The sequence below is a fragment of the Parambassis ranga genome, chromosome 22, assembly GCF_900634625.1.
Source record: "Parambassis ranga chromosome 22, fParRan2.1, whole genome shotgun sequence".
NCBI classification, from domain to species: domain Eukaryota; kingdom Metazoa; phylum Chordata; class Actinopteri; family Ambassidae; genus Parambassis; species Parambassis ranga.
The window spans coordinates 446,112-464,412 of NC_041042.1; the positions used below are offsets into that span (position 1 = coordinate 446,112).

The window sequence follows — 18,301 nt, forward strand, 5'->3', positions numbered from 1 at the left end:
CACACACACACACACACCTAACGCACACTGGAGCAGGGGGCCTCTGGGGCCCTGGAGGAGTTAAATGGGCATTTTTATTAACCTGAATAAGATGTCATAGATGATGTCATTGATGATGTCACAGTGTGGAGGCTGGTGCGTCTGATGGAGTCCTGCTGATGTTCTGACCTCCAACAAATAAAGTCTCACTGCTCTTCTCTGTGTCCTGATCCCACCCCACACACACATCAAGTGTCTGCTTGAAATACATGAAGATAATTCTTTCAAAATGTATTGATCACTCAGATCCATAGACCCATGTCACCTGATTTAACTGACAGAGGAACATCTTGGGATAAAAACCGGTCGAGCCACAGAGGTAATGATGGCAGGCATTTTATCACTGCTACCAATCCAGACTTATTGATCATCAGACTTCCATCCTGGACAGTTCGTGTCTGTCTCCTGCCCTCAGCCGACACTCATAACCTGAATTCTCTGTGGAAGCAGGAAGGATGCAGCGAGGGCTGTTACATTAGTGTCAGCTAAGAAGCTAACTGCTGGGTTTACCTTCAGACATGAAACCTGTAGGTGTCCACTTCCTGCTAACGAACCTGTCCACAGCTCCTGTAGGGGGCGCTCTGAATGAACAGCAGTGACCGGTCAGATCCAGAATGTAAACAGACTGATGTGCTTTGGTCTCTCTGACAGCTGAAGCTGATTTAGCCCATCAAACACTAGCATGCTGCTAACGGCTGCTGATTGGTCAGCTCAGATTGGACTGATGGGGACAGGAGCTCCTCCCTCCATGAGTCCTCACATTTATATCTCTATAGGGGCTCTGCTGCTGCTGCTGGCGGATGTGTCCAATCAGAGTGGAGGATGCTGGGAAGTGGCTCCTGGTGATGTCACTGATAGTTATAGATTTAAAAAAACATTAAAATTTAAATGCAAATGAAAATTAGAATGTTTGGGCTCCATGAGACCCCCACTCATTCTGGACATTCTCCAGACTGCCCCCTGTGGGACAGGAGGTCCAAAGCCTTCTCTCATACATAAGGGGACCAATCACCACTGAATCACAAAGACTGTACTACATAAATGAGATGTAGTCAACATACTCTGGTACATCCAGGCTGTTCACTCATGATGAAACCCCTCTGAAGCAGGTAGGCGGCTGACCGGACACTCATGGTTAGAGGAAATTGGTGACGTCATTGTGACGCTTTGTGTTTATTTTTGGCTGCGTGAGGAATGAATCTGTTACCGTGCTGATGTCTAAACCTGACGTTACCTGCTCACGCACACACAGAGCGCGCGCACACGCAGCACTGATCGAACGTTGTGCGTGTATTCTTCACGTGAATGATCCCGCAGCAGCTGGCGACGTCACGCGTTCTGTCACAGATGGTTCGAGATCAGGTCAAAACGTGAAGCTCCACCAGCAGCGCGCGCGAGCCCTAGCTCTGTTCGGCTCGAAAAAACATGGCGTCAGCCGAACACTTCCAGACACCGAACATGGCGGCTGATTCAGTACACACACACACACACACGACCTTCACCGTCGCTGCCCTCTTTTACCGTCAGTTGTGTGAACAGTCTGGAAACTGAATTCTATCAGATTCGATGTTTAAATTCTGTCCGGTTCTGAGAACCGACACAGCAGCCGACCCTCGGTGTGACCGAACCCGGCGCGTCCGTCCTCCGTGTCGGAGCCGATTCACTTCCCGGCAGGCAAAGGGGGAAACGCGGACATCCGAAGGCGCCCACAGCTCTTCTTCTGCAGCCACACGCTGCAGATCCCCCGGTGTCGGTGGACTCCGAGCCGAACGCCACGAGTTTGAACAAGGTGGCGGCAGCAAGATGGCGTCCGAGGCTGCGCAGTACCGTGGGAGGACGGGCGGGCGGTGACGTGACAGAGAAGGCGCCGCATGCTGTTTCCCCCTCAGAAAACATCCACCGTGTCGATGGCTGTCCGACCGACAAAACGGACCGAACCCCTCGGATCAGCGTCGCTCCGTCGAACCAGTCGGTGTGTTCGGGCAGAGAGAAGGTAATGCGCGCGCCGATGCCGCAGCACGTGGCCGTAGAAGGTGGATGCAGAGGTTTGGTGCTGGGGGGGCAGCCATGACTGTCAGGCCTGCTGTTAGCTAGCAGCTGTTCTGAGATCCACGGGCCCACGCACAAAGCTCACCTGTCCGCTCAGGTGAAGGTTCTGCCGGAAAGCAAGCTGTTAGCTAAACAACCACCGAGGCGAACTGTCACTAAACCTGAAACAGTGGGCTTTGTAGCTAACATAATGGCGGCTGCTCCACTCCTGTGAAAGTTCCTGCTTCTTCTGACCAAGTCTGCTGTTGTGTGGGACCAAAGGTTCGGCTACTTGGAGCTGCCCTGGACTTTGGTGCTAACAGAAGCATTTAGGTTGTTAGCTGAACATCGTGCTGTTCTTATACAGTAACACCAAAGAGCCACAACATTCTGACGTTGGAACATTTAAGCTAATGGCATGAAATTGTCCTGTTTATCTGTCTCTAAGTAGGCAGGACAAAGAACTTCAAGTGTTTGTGTGAATATTAACCTCAGTTACTTTACTGTGTTTCTGTAGGAATGTATGAGCTACATTATAGGCTAGTTAAGACATTAGCGGTATTTGCACAGCTAGCATTTATACTTGGCATTACAGGAATGAGCTAGCTAGGATGTTTGCTAACGCTACATGTTTATTTCTGCTAAAGTCTTCTTGGAATCCATGGACTCAGCAGCCTCTGCTAATGGGGTGGAGCAGAGCAGAAGAGCATGTGACACAGATGCAGGAAGTAAAGTGTCTGGTTATAACAAACGGCAGAAAGTCGTATGTTAGTCAGCCGTGGTATTTGTTTTATGCAGCCTCCCTGCAAAGCTGTTGTCACCTGTCCAGTCTAGTTTGTGTCCAAACTAACGTCCCATGTGGGCGTCTTGTCTAACGCCTTACTTAAAACAGTTTAAAGTAAAAGTTTGTTTGGGCAGACTTGTAAGAGGATAAAGTTTAAAAGTTACTTACTCCACGAGAACGGGGAAACTGGTTCTGGCTCCCAGAGCTCTCAGCTTGTTCTCCACACGTCCTCTGGGCAGAACTGTTTTCGTTTGTCGTGTCCAAGAACTATTGTGTGATCGGTCAGAATTTCAGAGTGGGCGTGGTCAATGTGGAGAAGCAGAAAAGCTTCTTCAGGTGTGCAGAATTCACACAGGTCAAACAGTACTGTCTGTTATCGTGCTACAAGCAGGTACACGCCCACCTCTCTGAACATTACCAGCTCGTTATCATCCCTCATTCATGAAAACAGATATTTGGGCAATCGAGCAAAATACCAACTAGTAGCAACATCTTCCTCCTCCTCCTCCTCTTCAAACATGTTCACCTAGATGGCTGTTTCGGCTGATGTTCAGCAGCGAAACGTCTTCAAAACCGGTGTGTGTGCCGTTTCTCGTGAAGTATGAAAAGTCAGTGCCGAAACGAACTTTGTTTTTGTTCTTGTCACCTCGAGAACACAAACAAATCATCTGTTTTTTGTGGAGTATGCAACAAACGAACCTGTGAGGTGTCACACCTGCTTCCTTATCATTTCCATTTATTTATAGAATAGAATATACTTTATTAATCCCTTTGGGAAGGTCCCTCAGGGAAATGCGGGTTATTTCCTCTGTTTATTCTGTACACGTTACCTATGTCTGTACTTTTTATGCATGCTCTGTTGTCTGTTGTAATGCTGCTCCTGGATACCTGAATTGTCCCCTGAGGATCAGTAAAGTTCTCTATCTAATGCTTTACATAGCAGCAGACGGACGAACAGCAGTAGGATGTGTCAGCCATGTTGGTGCTGACATTTTTTGGTTCTTGTTTTGCAGGAAACGCACTGATGTATAAAAAGTGGGATCCTCGTGGGACCTGTTGATGGCTTCTAAAAAGAAGCAGAGAGGCATGGTGACCCATCAGGGAGGGGCAACTGTCCCTGACCGTCCACCTGCAGGCATAGCCGTTTCCAGAAAAGGAAAGGCAAGTGAAGGCAGGATGAAGCAAAGCACCTCTGTGACCAGTGAGGAGGATAAACCCAACATATACCCGACCAAGGTGGCCATCGGGAGGACTGGTGGGCTAAAGCAGACTCCCAGTTCTAACGCTCAGTCAGACAACCCGTCGCCTGACTCCATCTGTAAAGGCATCAGAGTGACACTGGACAACACCAGCATGTGGAACGAGTTCTACAGATGCAGAACTGAAATGATTCTGACGAAACAAGGCTGCAGGATGTTCCCCTACTGCCGATTTCGCATCTCTGGCCTGCAGCCATCCAGGAAGTACTTTTTGCTCATGGACATTCAGCCTGTAGACAACAGTCATTACAAGTGGACAGGCAAGAGCTGGCAAGTTGCAGGAAAAGCGGAGTCTCATAGAAAGAGTCGACCGTTCGCTCACCCAGAGTCTCCAGCAGCAGGTCAACACTGGATGCAGAGCCCAGTGTCCTTTTACAGACTGAAGCTCACAAACAACATCTCTGACCAAGAGGGGAACGCTGTTCTGCATCCAATGCACAGATACTTACCGCGTCTGCATGTGGTCCAGACGGACAAAGCTGCTAAAGACATAAAGCTGAATGGCCCCCATGTTTTCACGTTTACTTTTCCCCAGACTGAGTTTATGGCTGTTACTACTTACCAGAACGCACGGTTTTCTCAGCTAAAAGTCCACTACAACCCGTTTGCTAAAGGCCTGAAAGAAGATGGGTCCAGTTTGTTGGGCCTCAATCTAAAAGGAAGCTCTGGTAGAGGTAGAGAGCTGAACAAAGACACCACTGAGCAGTGTCCTGTGAAGCAGAGCTTGAAGTCTTTGCTGGCAAACCATAAACCTAAAAGCTTAAAGTCAGCGGAAAAACCTTCAGCACCCGAAGACCCCGAGAAAACTGTCAGTGCAAACAAAGACCGATCAGCTACCATGGATCCCGGGGAGAGTTCACGGTAAGAGTTTCCTTTGGTTACTTTTTCCATTTCAAAGTAAAACCAGGTTAGTAGTAGTTGCTGTAGAGACTAGGTGTAAAAGCAGCAAAGATTATGTTCAGACACCGGACCTTCTGAGCAGAACAGTCCAGAGAGAGGTTAGTAAAACTGTGGACAACACAAAGGAAGAAAAAGAGTCAGGGTTTTAGGCTGCTGATCGAGTCATGGGATATTATTGATTTATCACGTCACCTCCTGAGCCAGGAGAACCTACTCCGGATGGTTTTTACTGGAGTCTCATTTAGTGATATTTAACAACAAGAACTCAAAGTCTCGACCTGCGTTCTGTTAGAAACAGTTTTAACTGCAGCAAGAAACATTAGCCAGATGCTCTAAGGTTGTTTAATGTTGGTGTACAGTTGACATTGTTGCCATAACTATAACTTTGTTCCCTACAAGGTCACCAGAGCCGCCATCAGTGTAAATGTGCAACATATTGTGACTTAAAATGAGACCATAATGAGATCTTCATGTTTGGTTCCCTCCCCAGCAGTACGCCTCCAGCTCAGAAGTTGTTCTCTGAACTGATTCGTGAGGCTCATGTTTCACTGCAGAGATGCAACCTGGAGCAGCTTGGCCTCAATCACAGCAGTTCTGTCAGAACGGACCAAACAAACACTAAGACTGTCACTTTCAATGGCAAAGTACCGGATGCTGTTCACAAAGAGAGTCTCTCTGTCAAAACAAGGAGAAGTGGAACTGGTACAAAGAGTAAAGCTAAGGCAGGCAGGCATGGTTTGACTCCACTAAACTGTAAGGACAATGTTCAGAAAGATGTTGTTGCTGCTGGGTCTCCAAACTCCTCCAAGGACTACCAGCATAGTCCAGATGCACCGTCAGAGGTAAAGCAGCACAAGCAGCCAGTTCGCCTGCCTCTGCCAGCACTCGCTTTGTTTTTGAAGCAGCATTCTTCAAAATTTAAAAAAAGCAAAAGCAAACCCGGCTCTTCTCCCCCTGCACCCTCTGCAGAACCTCTGGCTGAATCGCACACCTCAGAGGGTCTGCCTTCTGACCACACTACCAGTGCACCCTTAAAGGATCCCAATGCTGGGCCTGACACCCAGGCCTCTGGACCTTCCAGAGCAAATCTTACTCCAGATGAAGTGTTTTTGAATGTTACTGGACAAACTGATCAAACCTGTCCAGATGCTGCTACAGATCTATTGGTACCAAGACCTGATGATCACATGGCCTCCGTTACTGAAAGTTTAAGTGGGGAACCAGCAGTCCCAGAGGGAACAGCAGTGTTATCACAGTCAGATCGGCCATTTTTTCCCTTTGGAACATCTACGTTCACACTTTTCTCCAAATGTTCTACCTCTGCTGCATCTTGCAGTTTGTCCCCACCCCTCAGCACAGTGTTACCTGCCCCACACTCCCCACAAACACCAACCAAGTCTTCCACACTACCTTCAGACTCTGCCACCTTAAAGTCATTGCTCACTGACCCAGATATTTCCTCTTTAAGTTTTGAACCTCCATCACCTGCAAGTTCTCCAGAACCTTTACCTGCACTGCCGGCCTCATTGACTTTAGAACTTGATTCCTCCCGCTCTGAAGCAGCCAGCGGTGCAGAACATGCTGAAGACCTCCTGCACAGCAAAGACTCATCTGTCTTTAAATGGCATACAGTGTTACCTCCTGCTGAGCCTTACATAGACACTTCATACACACCTTTTCAGCCCACACTGCAGAATCTTAATTTAACGTCACAACCTCTGTTGCCTTCCCATACTCCCCCCCAGCCTGAACCACAGAGTCTTAACACTCCTACATCAGCACATCCACCTGGCCCACCTCCTTCATTTCAAGACACTGAACAGTCCCTGCCTTTTCCAGCAGAACTTTCACCCCTTGCCCTTCAGCTGTCTCTGTCTCCAACCTTCTCTTCTTTAGACGGAGACGGCCTGTCACCCACACCTTCAATTGCTGACCTTGTGCATTTTTTCTCCACTGATGATGACCTCGGCATGGGCGTGGAGTTTTCAAACACGGACGTAGCTGTCGCGTTACCACCTCCAGCTACAGTAGAAGCAAATGAGGTCTCTCAGCAGGTACAGCTAATCCCAGCCAGCAAAGCCTGCAAGCGTAAAAAGCCACGGCGGCGGAAGATGGATGTGGATCAGAAGATGGATGACACCACCTACAGAAGTATGCAGCCAAACCTGGAGGAGGTGGAGGAGCAGTTATTTATCTCATTCACATCAAAGGTAAAAAGAAACCAGGCACATTTCTGAAGTGTTTTTGAAGCTTAAGCTGGATCCATACTCCACGAGAACAGAACACCCCCCCCCCCCTCGACGTTACGCCCACAAAATGACGTCATTTTTCTCTCGGGCTGCCCGTTGTGCGATCTCGGACACATGTCCCGGGCAGAACTTTTTCTCTCAAGGCTGTGCGTCAACCATGCTGTGATTGGTCTGAATTTATTGTGGGCGTGATGAATGTGGAGAAGCGCAAGAGCTTCTTCAGCTGCAGAACACACAGACAGAAGGAGGAAGCACAGCGACGATGGACAGTTTAGATGAGCAGCTGGCAAACAGCTCCTGGAAGGAGAAACACGGCGCACAGAGGAGAGAGTCTGTCCACAAGGTGGCGATAAAACTAATCCCAGTATTGATCACGGCATTACAGTGGTAAACTCACACAGACCAGAGGTCTGCTGCAGTCAGCTGCACCGATCTTCTATCTATTGTCAGCTGTGCGTCCTCTTCCCTGAACATTATCAGCTCGTTAGGCCAGGTGACCACGACTGTGCTCACAATTTACAACACAACTGCATTGACAACCTTTTGTGTGTGACGTGCGCTGCGTAGGAGGGCCGTATGAGGAGTTCTGCACACACACATCTCGCGGAGTATGGAACCTCCGTGCCGAAACAAACTTTTTTTTACTCTTACCACCCGTGGAGCGAGTTCTCTGTTCTCTGTTCTCTGTTCTCTGTTCTCGTGGAGTATGGAACAGCCTTAAGTGCATCCATGCTTCATGTTACAAGCTCCCGTCAGATTCACAAACTCCTGCAGTAATCAACTGTTGACCTGATGGTAATGTCCTCTCTGCATGTATCAGGCCGGGTTACAGAGCAGTCACTGAAACCTCGGATTCCTCCATCAACACACGTACAGTCCTTTATGTTTTATTTTGAAAATCTACCGGAAACTCTTTGGTGTTCTGGTGCCTGACTGGACGTCTGCAACACGTCCTGTGTGAATCCTCTGATTAACTCAAATTACAGTGTATCACAGTGGCTGGTGCGACATTGCGCAGCGCTTTTGTAATGCTTCTAGTGTAAATCTGGCTTTAGAGTCTGGCTCCTTTCAGGTGAACCACGAGTAAACAAGTGCTCCACAGAAGCTTCGGGAAAGTTCTTGCAGACCAAAGGGTCAAACACCTGGTGGTAAACCACAAGCTTTATTTTCAGGTTTATTGGAGTGTTATGTGCCTTAAATGGGACTAAGGGTTCAGGCAGCTAAAGAGCTGCAAAGAGTTCTAATGAGTCCAGTTGTCCTGTTTAAAGCTCATGAATGAAGCAGAGAGTAACAATGATGAGACATGGGGACTAAATCACAAACTCCTGTTTCAGGAGGCCCTCAAACTCCACGTTACAGATTCCTCTGAGGAGCCGCTCCCTCAGCCTCAGGCGGCTCTGGAAGGTCAACCAGATAACAGCACGCCTGATAACGGTAACAGTATCTCAGTATGAGTATCGTTTTTTACTGAAAAATGGTTCCATCTGATCCAAGTTGGTCAAATAGGAAGCTAATTTTAACCTGATGAGAATTAAAATGTAAGTCTAAGGGGATAGGTCCCAAAGCTGACTTGGAGCTAGCTAAACAAGCGCTAGCTAACCATTAGACCTACAAGCTCTAACACTGGGTGATCCTCAGTCAGAGCTGGAAGCAAACTCTGATTATGGAAGTACCTGTCACCTAACTCTAAACTAATGAGAACTACTGCCTAATGCCAATTAGAACCGAGACTGATTATGACAAAAAAGCTGACTAGGATCTAGAAGCTAAGTGTAACATCTCTTGGTTTCGGTGTTGTCCGTTTTTTACAGTTTTCTGTTGTTTTGTAGACCAGACAAATGGAAACATGATCCAGCCTTCAGCAGAGAGTGTGGAGGAGACCATCACTGCTTTCCAGAGGATTCTGCTGAAAGACTTAAAGCTGATGAAGCACAGGCAGGTCATTCACCCTGTGCTGCAGGAAGGTATGTCTCACCTGATTCTGAGAAGCTAGCAGGACTTAGCCTCTGACTCTAAGGTAACCTTCCATCGTCTCATGATTACAGTCGGCCTAAAGATGACCCTGCTGGATCCAACTCTGGCCATTGACTTGCAGTACCTGGGAGTCCGTCTGCCCATCCCCACTCCTGGAGGCTGTCCTGGGTTGGTGACGGAGGAGCTGCCACCTCAGAGTGAGCATCTTGACCTGCAGAATGTTTACAGCTGGCTGCTGATTTAGTTACAACTAGAGTGTTTCAGTCCAAGAAACGGACGTCAGCCCTCAACAGTTCTGTTTTCTTTTATTTCCAGATGTTTCTGCTGCGTTTGTTTCCAGGACAGGGAAAACTACAGATGTGACTCAGATTAAAGGCTGGAGAGAGAAATTCTCTCCGTCAGAGGCTCCTCCCACCACCGCAGCCTGCAGACCTGAAGGTAATTTACAGGGTTTGTGTCTGTTGATGTTTCCGTCTTCTGTCTTCTAAAGCTAAGCTCACAGCATCTTAACTCTTGGCTCAAAGCTCACATAGGGAACAGGCTGACGTTAGATCTGAATTCAGAGCTCTTGGTTCTACGGATGTGTTTTGTTAACATTTGGTTGCTACTGACTGGATATAAGTGCATGGGTGACATTTTCCTTCAAAGTGTATTTAATTAAAACTGCCGGTGTTTGTGTTGCATCCTGCAGCTGGTCCCAGCTCAGACCTGCAGAAGAAGAACCTGTCAGCATTCTGCAGCGACATGCTGGATGAGTATCTGGAAAATGAGGGAAAGGTGATTAATGAACGAGCTGCCAGCTTCTCCCAGCCACCCGTGGAGCCGCCAGTCTATGAGCTGCCAACGCGGAGCACCAGCTACGTTCGGACCCTGGACCACATTCTGAATAAACGAACCACCACCTCCCTCACCTCAGACCTCATATCTGGGTTTGTCCCGCCTTCTAAGAGACTCAAGGAGACTAAAACCTGCAGGAAGGCAGACAGGAAGCAGAAAAGACACAAACAGAACAAACCCGGAGCAGAAGATGCAGCTGCTCTGGGTTCTGAACCCAGTCAAGCTAAAACCAAACAGGCTGCAGCGGATCCCACATCAGCCGCAGCACATATACCAACCCCAACCCTCAACAACAGAAGGAAACTCAAACCCAGGACCATCTCCCAGACTCTCAGTCTCTCCAGGTCCACAGCCCTCCCAAAGGATCTGATGCAGGACCTAGCTCCCCTGGAGTCAGACTCTGAGCTGGTGCCAGATGGTGTTCAGCACGAGGGCACCTGCAGGTCTCCAGTGCCCCAGACACTGATTAGACAAAGGGACCTGGAGGATGCCACAGTGTGGGAGGGCCAGTACCGGACTAGAATCACTGAGGATCGGGCCGTCGTTGCCCTGACGTCCCTCTTCACTCTGACGGTGAGAGTCATCCAGATACTGAATGCTGGTCATGTGACTGTGCTCACATGTTCTGGCTGTGTGAACACTGAGTTATGTTTGTGGTTTTAAAAGTAGTCGTTGTTTATTGACACCTAGCGAAACTGTCCCAGTAACTCCCTCCTTCTATCCCCCCTTTCCTTTCTCAGGGTTTTGTGAGGGAGAATCCAACAGACCCCATCCAGCTGGTCCGGAGACAGCCACCTCGCTGTTTGAATGAGTTCTGTAGGCTGGGCTGCATTTGCTCCAGCCTGTCCCATTGTCTCCGCTCCAGCCACTGCGGCCGCACCACCTGCATGTTTGGCTGTAGCTGCCTCAAGCAGAAGGTGGTCCTCCTCAAGAACCTGGACGGGTCTGACTCTAGCCCGCCCTCCCACCATGGGAATAGCAGGAAGAGAAAGAGGAGGAGGAGGATGAAGATGGCATACAGTAAGTCAGAGACCAGAAGCAAAGTTCATTTACCCTTAGTCCAATAAATGAAACAAAAACCTCTGCTCTGTCACTGTGCTGAACTAGTCCTAAAGGAGGCCGACAGTGTTTCCCAGCCCGCTGAACGGATCCGGACTCTGTGGAAGAGGGACAGTAAAGACTATGATCCAGAGTTGGTCTACATCCCCACAGCCAGCTCCAAGTTCCGTGCCAAGGTAAGATTTTGAAATAAGTATTTATGAGCATGGTAAGAGCTGTGTAGTTAAAGTTTAGTGTCTTCAATGGCTTCCAGGTCAGAGAGAACCACAGCAGCTGTGCCAGAGTCCGAGCTTACACAGGACTGAGGCTGCACAACAAGAAGGTTAAACCCGCTGACCGGACTCCTCAGAAACAGAGACGCAAGCTCCTCCAGGGAATCAAGTCTAAGACCTCCAGAGCTCCAACAGGTGGGCTTTTCAACACATCAGCCTCCCTCTGCTCTGGGGTTTTTTTCTTCCCTGTTTGATGACCGTCTTTCCTGCACCCTCAGCAGGTGAGCCAGTCCAGACTCCTCCCTCTGATCCTGCAGCAGAGCCAACCCCGAAGCCATCAAAGCGTCTTGTCATCCGGGCTGACTGTAAGTGGGAAAGTGATACGGACCGGAATCACGCTCTGAAGAGGCTGTGTGAGGCGATGGCCCAGGACCAGCTGGGCCAGCCGTTCTGGATCAGGAAGTATCTCATCAGTCCCATCAGTCAGACTGTGGAGGGAAGTGGTACAGATCGATGCATCCAGTACAAGGTCCGTGTCTCCAGACCTAAAACACTGCAGGAAAAGCCAGCAGCACTGGAGATCCAGAGTGAGATGGATCCAGCAGCACAGCGCATACAGGTGGGCAGCATGAGAATCTGTTTACCTGTCGGTTTGTCTTCACTGTATTTAAACCTACTGAATTCTGCAGACGCCTCAGACTGGAAACACAAGGCTGGAGGGCAGGGAGGCGGAGCTACCAGAGTATAGGCAGGAGGAACGGACAAAGGAGGCAGGGCCTCCTGAGGACAAGCTGGAGGAACGGACGGAGGAGGCGGGGCCTCCTGAGGACAGGCGGGAGGAGCCCACTGAGGAGGCAGAGCCACCGGAGGATTGGCAGCGGGAGGTGGAGGAAAGTGACATTGATGAGGCGGAGGACTGTGTGGATAATGCTGGAACAGAGAGGGGCGGAAAGACCATGGTCACCACCATGGCCCTGCCTTTCCTCACCGGAATCTCCCCGGCCGGCTTTCTCTCGGCCAATAGGAAACAGCCAGGAGGAACCGGGGACCTGATTCAGGTAGGAACACCGTGTATGGTGGAGACTGTAGGTCTTCTCAGCGTTGAGCTGCACTTCCTGGTCTTCCCCAGTGGGATCAGTGGGTTGTGGAACTGCTGCTGATACTGATCTCACACTTACATTCAACAGTTCATCTCCACAACACAGAATTCCAGGATTAATAAAATTTGATCTAATCCGACAGAAGGCACAGCTCTTTGTACGCCACAAAAAATACACATTTACCACTTCAGTTACTTTTACTTATAATTATTAGTTACTCGGAGTCATTCTTACTAATGCTTTAGTTAAAGTGTATTTTTACAGCAGTGGTTGCACTTCAGCTGCTTTCAGCACACTCACAGAGACTCTCATGTTTCCCTGCAGGTGAATGGGAAGCTCTATCCTCTGGCGAAGATTCAGCTTGGAAAGATGGGGGCACTCCACCCAGCTAACCGCCTGGCAGCCTACCTGACTGGCCGGGTGCTCTCCAGCAGGGGGAAGCAAGCTTCTCCTTCACCCTGTCCGCTCTCCTCTAAACCTCCTCAGAGTTCAGCACCAACTACTCAGGCCATCTCGTCTGCTTTCTCTGCAGGCCTCCATGCCACCGTTGCCTCCATGACTGCCACGGCCCCACCCACACTGTCCTCTAAGGGTGAGTCTTCTATTTTCTGGCCCTTGGTTCATGCATCAGAGACTCTTATCCTAAACCTCTCCGTTGTTGTCTGTAGACTCAGTGTCTCCGGTAACAGCGGTCCTTGGAGCTCACAGGACATTTCCTGTGGTTTTGTCCCACCCTTCCTGCCTCCCCACCTCCAGTTCCCCCATGGTCCTGCAGCCAGTCCAGATGGCGACAGGTGTCCAGTATTATCGCAGATCAGATGGAAAACTGGTGCAACTGATTCCCATCAGCCAGCTGAGATCGGTCAACCCACACCCACCTGCAGGCAGAGGTACGTTCTAGCCCCCCAGTCTCATTCTTTCTTTTTATGTTGGAGTGTCTGACCTTCTCCTCCCCCTCTGTATCCCCCCAGGTCCATCCTCCCCCTCTGTCCTCTCTGTTGTATCTACTCAGGCTCCACCTGTCTCTGTCATTAAACGACAAACAACACCTCCAACCAAAGCGACCCCCTCCTCCACCCTGATCCTGCCTCAGAAGACAACCTGCACCTTCAAAATCCTGCCTCCTGCCCCTGGCAAGGAACCAGTCATTGTCACCTGTACAAAAGCCCCCACCCAGCCCCCAGTCAAGGTACTAACACCTCCACGCTCCGTCACCCTCACCCAGCCCTCCCCCACAGCCCCAGTAAAGGCTGCCTCTGTCAAGCTGCCCACAAGTCTGGGTGCTGAGCTGGGGGTGAAACCTGTGAAGGTGTCTCCAATGCTGCTCGGTCCTGGAGGGGCATTAGTCCAACAGAAACCCCAGACCATCCCCCCACCGCCCCCTCATGCAGTTTCAGAGGTCACACCTGCACCCAACAGCAATCCCACAGCTGAGCTGGCCAGTGATCCAGTAGACCTGGACATCATCTGTGTGGATGATGACACGCTGCAGAGGGATGTGGTGGTGCTGACGTCAAGCAGCGACACGGACAACTCCTCAGATGTAGAATCGGACGACGACGAGGAAGAACAACTGCTAAATAATCTAGTAAGTCCTCCATCACAGGCGGAGCCAGTCAGTCAGAACATTCTGTGAATCATGATTAACCCGTTTCTGCAGCGCGACAATCACAACGTGAAGGAGCGACTGCGGCGTGGTAAGATGCGGAAACGATTTGATGGTCTGAGGCAGCAGCTGGGGCTGACGAACAGGATGTCTAAGATTCACACGCTGATGAAGGTCAGGCCCAGCCGGCGAGGCAGCAGCTTTGTGTGAGTGTGTGTGTGAGATGTGAAAGTAAATGTTGATTTTGTTCCAGGCGCAGCGAACGATCCAGGAGCTGAGGAGGATGGAGGTAAACCTAAAGAAGAAGAAGAGCAGACTGAGAAAGAAAAGGGATGAATACCTGTCCACTCTGGCTCCCCCTGCAGGTCTTAGTGTGTCTGAGCAGATAAAGGCTGCGATTTGTTCGTTTGTACCGAAGGCGGAGTCAGACTGACTGACCGTGTTTTTGATGTCTAACAGAAGACCTGAGTGAGGAGGAGCCGGGGGGGTCATCTGAGGAGCTCAAGGTCATCACAGGAAGCACGAATGTGACGTCGCCACATCAGATTTTACCTTATAACGAGGTCAGAATCAGAGTCTGAACAGCCCCGTGTCAGTGTGGAGAACTTTGTTCTTGCTCTTGCCACCTCGGGGACCAGAACAAATTTCTCTGTTCTCGTGGAGTATGGAATAATCTTTATGAGGAGTGTGCTGACTGCTAAGTGTATAAATTCTAAGAAACAAACGCTCCTCCTCTGAGACCTCTCTGTGTGTGTGTCAGGTGGAGGATGAGGGTCAGGCTGTGGCTGCGGAGATGGAGGAGGAGAGCAGTCGACTGAGGAGGCCGGAAGGGACGAGGATAAAAATCAACTTGAATCAGTATGTGCAGAAAAATGTTTTGCAGAATCTTGTTGGTGCAAACCCTTTTTAGTATCTTTAACTCAGTCATGTGCATATGATGCATTCAGGGACCATCACAAAGTTCCGGCTCCATGTTGTCACAGCTTCTGTGTGTGATGATGCCAAGTTTAAACGGTCTCTGTGTGTATTAACAAACACTCACACATGTTGTCCGATGTTTTTCAGAGTGAAGGAGACTGCTGGGGCGCTGCTGTCAGAAGAGGTACGACTCTACTGGTCACGCTGTAAACACACACACTGTAAAAACACACTGCAGAGACACACTGTAAAAACACACTGCAGAGACACACTGTAAAAACACACTGCAGAGACACACTGTAAACACACACACTGTAAAAACACACTGCAGACACACACACTGTAAACACACACACTGTAAAAACACACTGCAGAGACACACTGTAAAAACACACTGCAGAGACACACTGTAAACACACACACTGTAAAAACACACTGCAGACACACACACTGTAAACACACACACACTGTAAAAACACACTGTAGAGACACACTGTAAAAACACACTGCACACACACACTGTAAACACACACTGTAAAAACACACACTGTAAACACACACACTGTAAAAACACACTGCAGACACACACTGTAAAAACACACTGCAGAGACACACTGTAAACACACACACTGTAAAAACACACACTGTAAACACACACACTGTAAAAACACACTGTAAAAACACACTGTAGAGACACACTGTAAACACACACACTGTAAAAACACACTGCAGAGACACACTGTAAACACACACACTGTAAAAACACACTGCAGACACACACTGCAGAGACACACTGTAAACACACACACTGTAAAAACACACTGTAAACACACACACTGTAAAAACACACACTGTAAACACACACACTGTAAAAACACACTGCAGACACACACACTGTAAAAACACTGCAGACACACACACACACTGTAGACACACACACTGTAAACATACACACTGTAAAAACACACTGCAGCCACACACACTGTAAAAACACACACTGTAAAAACACACTGCAGACACACACACTGTAAAAACACACTGCAGACACACACACTGTAAAAACACACTGCAGACACACACACTGTAAAAACACACTTTTTTGTCCAAACTTTCAGCATGAGACGGTGAAGGCCGCTGACGACCACATTCTGATGACATCATCTGTGTCGCCTCAAAAAGCTCCTCCCACTCCCACACCTGTCCAGACAAATGGGGTGTCAAAGCCCGTCCTGAATCCTCCTGCTGTGTCCTACAGTGCAGTGAGGCAGAAGCTGAGGACTATTCCTAACATCCTGTCTCGCAGGAAGAATCCAGCTGTGCCTTCAGTAGAAGGTCAGACTGAGACTGTGCGGCGAGCTGTCCTCTAAAACAACACGTCTACACCCAGGCTGAAGTCTTCCTTTTGTCTCTGTCCAGGTGGACAGTCGTCTCTGGTAGTTCCAGCTGAGATTCTGTCTCTAGTCGGGGGAGCATTGCCAGTTCAGCCCGTCCTGACCCTGAGCCCGCTGCTGGCAGGACAGACAGTGCTGCAGACCAGTCCCATGTCAGGTTCGAACCAGTCTCTGCTGCCCAGTACTCTTCACTTCACTCTGCTTTTATTTTGAAAGTAAGACCCGTTCTTTCCTGTATGCAGGTGTGGCCTCAGTCACCCTGAACATTTCCAGTCTGACCAGTACACAGATCCATCTCACAGGTCCTGTAACTGGTAAGAAGTACACCTGCTAACTAGTGAGCTAACTGACTAATCACTCATGCAATCTAACTGACTAACCTGGTTAGTTACCCGTCAAACAGCCGGTAGGTTATTGATAAATCATTTCACTTTGTTCATCAGCTGATCATCAATGTTTTTCTCGACAGCCCCAAACGTCAATGTGCTGCCCCCGGTTCAGCCAGAAAATACACAACAACACACAAAACAAACACAATCTCAGCCAGCAGCGCCTCCAGACCCTCATTGGGCCCCAGCTGCTGGATCAGACCGGATCACAGACCAGGACCAGCCGCGGACGGGTCAAGGTGCCAGGTGTATGTCAGAGGTAAAAGAGGTGGGGCCTTCAAGGCCTGAGCCCAGGGGCGACTCAGAGAATGAGACCCTGACGTCACTCCTCAATGAGATCGTGTTCCTCAGCCAGCAGACCGGTGTCCCACCAACCACAGCGGCGTCTCCATCACCAATAAAACCATCATCTGAGGCTGAACCGGGTGGAGCTGAGGATCAGGGACACACCCAAACCCCTGTGGTCAAGCAGCACTACACTGATGCAACTGAGACAGAGGGGGTGGGGATAAACTGCCATTCAGAGACGACACAGACAGGAGTGCAGGGTGAACACACCAGCACCTCTAAAGAAGGAGTCCTGGCCCCTCCCCCTCTTCTGCAGATGAAGGTGGGCGGAGCTAAAAGGGCCAACCCTACCGGCAGTGACAGAGCAGCAGTAGATGGGGAGGAGGAGCGGAGCAATGAGGGGGTCCTACCCTGGAGACCGATGCCGAGGCTGGTTCCTCTGGGTCTGAGAGGAAACCCCCCCAGCTGATGATCGCATGATGTCACAGCAGCTTATGTGGACAGACAGGAACTCGCTCTGATTGGTTTCAGCTGTTGCTGCAGTTTCCTGGTGACCAATCAGATGACTGATTATTTATTTTCTCATATTTTTCTGTTTAATCGCCAACTGGAGGAAGTGACATGTAACCGCAGCGACGGCCTGTAGCTGCTTTGTTCAGGAGTTCCAGAATGTTGAAACATTTGAGGGAACAGTAGTGTCATCTGTCGCCATGGTGAAACCGTCCCATCAGGAGACATGACGTTCACCTGCAATAATTTCATTCATGTTTCCAGGAAAATCAAACAAATGTCATCTTTTGTGTTCAGAGTGCGCGAGTGGAACACAAAGAGGAGTCGGACCTGTACAGGAAGCGTGTCTGATCCTGGAGGGGAATGCAGTCCAGAACTGTTCAGACTGTTCAGCAACATAACAAGATAACCCATCATGTGGAAGGAATTTGAAAATGAACGCTTTGTCTAAGAACTCTTGTAGTTTTTCTGTTTTTCAAATACAATCTGTGATTCTGCTCCAACTGTTACAACTTTATTCTGAGTTTGGCATCATGTCAGGATCTGAAGTTCAGCAGGAAGTGTGTTGGTGTTTCACAGTAAAAGCAGTGGGTCTCTTTTCTTTTTGATATTTGTATTTTTGTATATGTTCAAAGTAAAAAAGAAAAAGTTTGAGTAGGACCTGGGTTAATGACGCCTAACCTGTCAAAATAAAATCTGAAACGCTGCAGTTCCTGTTTTCTGCCGCTGGGTGCGCGTCAAACCGAGGGGCTTCTGGC

The 18,301-nt window shown here is 49.3% G+C and overlaps 1 protein-coding gene across 5 annotated transcripts; it reads left to right on the top strand.

Annotated features, from left to right (window-relative positions):
- The first annotated feature begins 1,078 nt into the window (after positions 1–1,078).
- On the top strand, positions 1,079–18,221 carry LOC114427873 (MAX gene-associated protein-like). Of its 5 annotated transcripts, none has more exons than XM_028396082.1 (25): positions 1,079–1,148; positions 3,865–4,971; positions 5,501–7,220; positions 8,594–8,693; positions 9,089–9,223; positions 9,305–9,430; positions 9,549–9,671; positions 9,925–10,643; positions 10,811–11,090; positions 11,178–11,305; positions 11,383–11,536; positions 11,620–11,960; positions 12,031–12,399; positions 12,766–13,033; positions 13,110–13,331; positions 13,413–14,029; positions 14,102–14,221; positions 14,301–14,412; positions 14,507–14,610; positions 14,808–14,905; positions 15,113–15,149; positions 16,081–16,297; positions 16,382–16,513; positions 16,599–16,670; positions 16,826–18,221. In XM_028396082.1, exons 2-25 carry the CDS (start codon positions 3,911–3,913, stop codon positions 17,500–17,502), a joined length of 7,932 nt encoding a protein of 2,643 aa, XP_028251883.1. In that variant the 5' UTR covers positions 1,079–1,148; positions 3,865–3,910; the 3' UTR covers positions 17,503–18,221. The 5 variants fall into 5 exon arrangements, with proteins under 5 accessions (XP_028251883.1, XP_028251882.1, XP_028251886.1 ...); XM_028396081.1 differs by lacking the exon at positions 1,079–1,148 and adding an exon at positions 1,221–2,032; XM_028396085.1 differs by lacking the exon at positions 1,079–1,148 and adding an exon at positions 1,221–2,032 and having other exon boundaries at positions 14,510–14,610.
- Positions 18,222–18,301: the final 80 nt, after the last annotated feature.

Bases quoted from the DNA above. Each gene is read 5' to 3' on its own strand.
- LOC114427873 (XM_028396082.1), top strand. From the start codon at position 3,911: ATGGCTTCTAAAAAGAAGCAGAGAGGCATGGTGACCCATCAGGGAGGG. The intron at 9,224-9,304 runs GTATGTCTCACC...TCATGATTACAG, and splicing joins TCACCCTGTGCTGCAGGAAG to TCGGCCTAAAGATGACCCTG. The intron at 11,961-12,030 runs GTGGGCAGCATG...TGAATTCTGCAG, and splicing joins CAGCAGCACAGCGCATACAG to ACGCCTCAGACTGGAAACAC.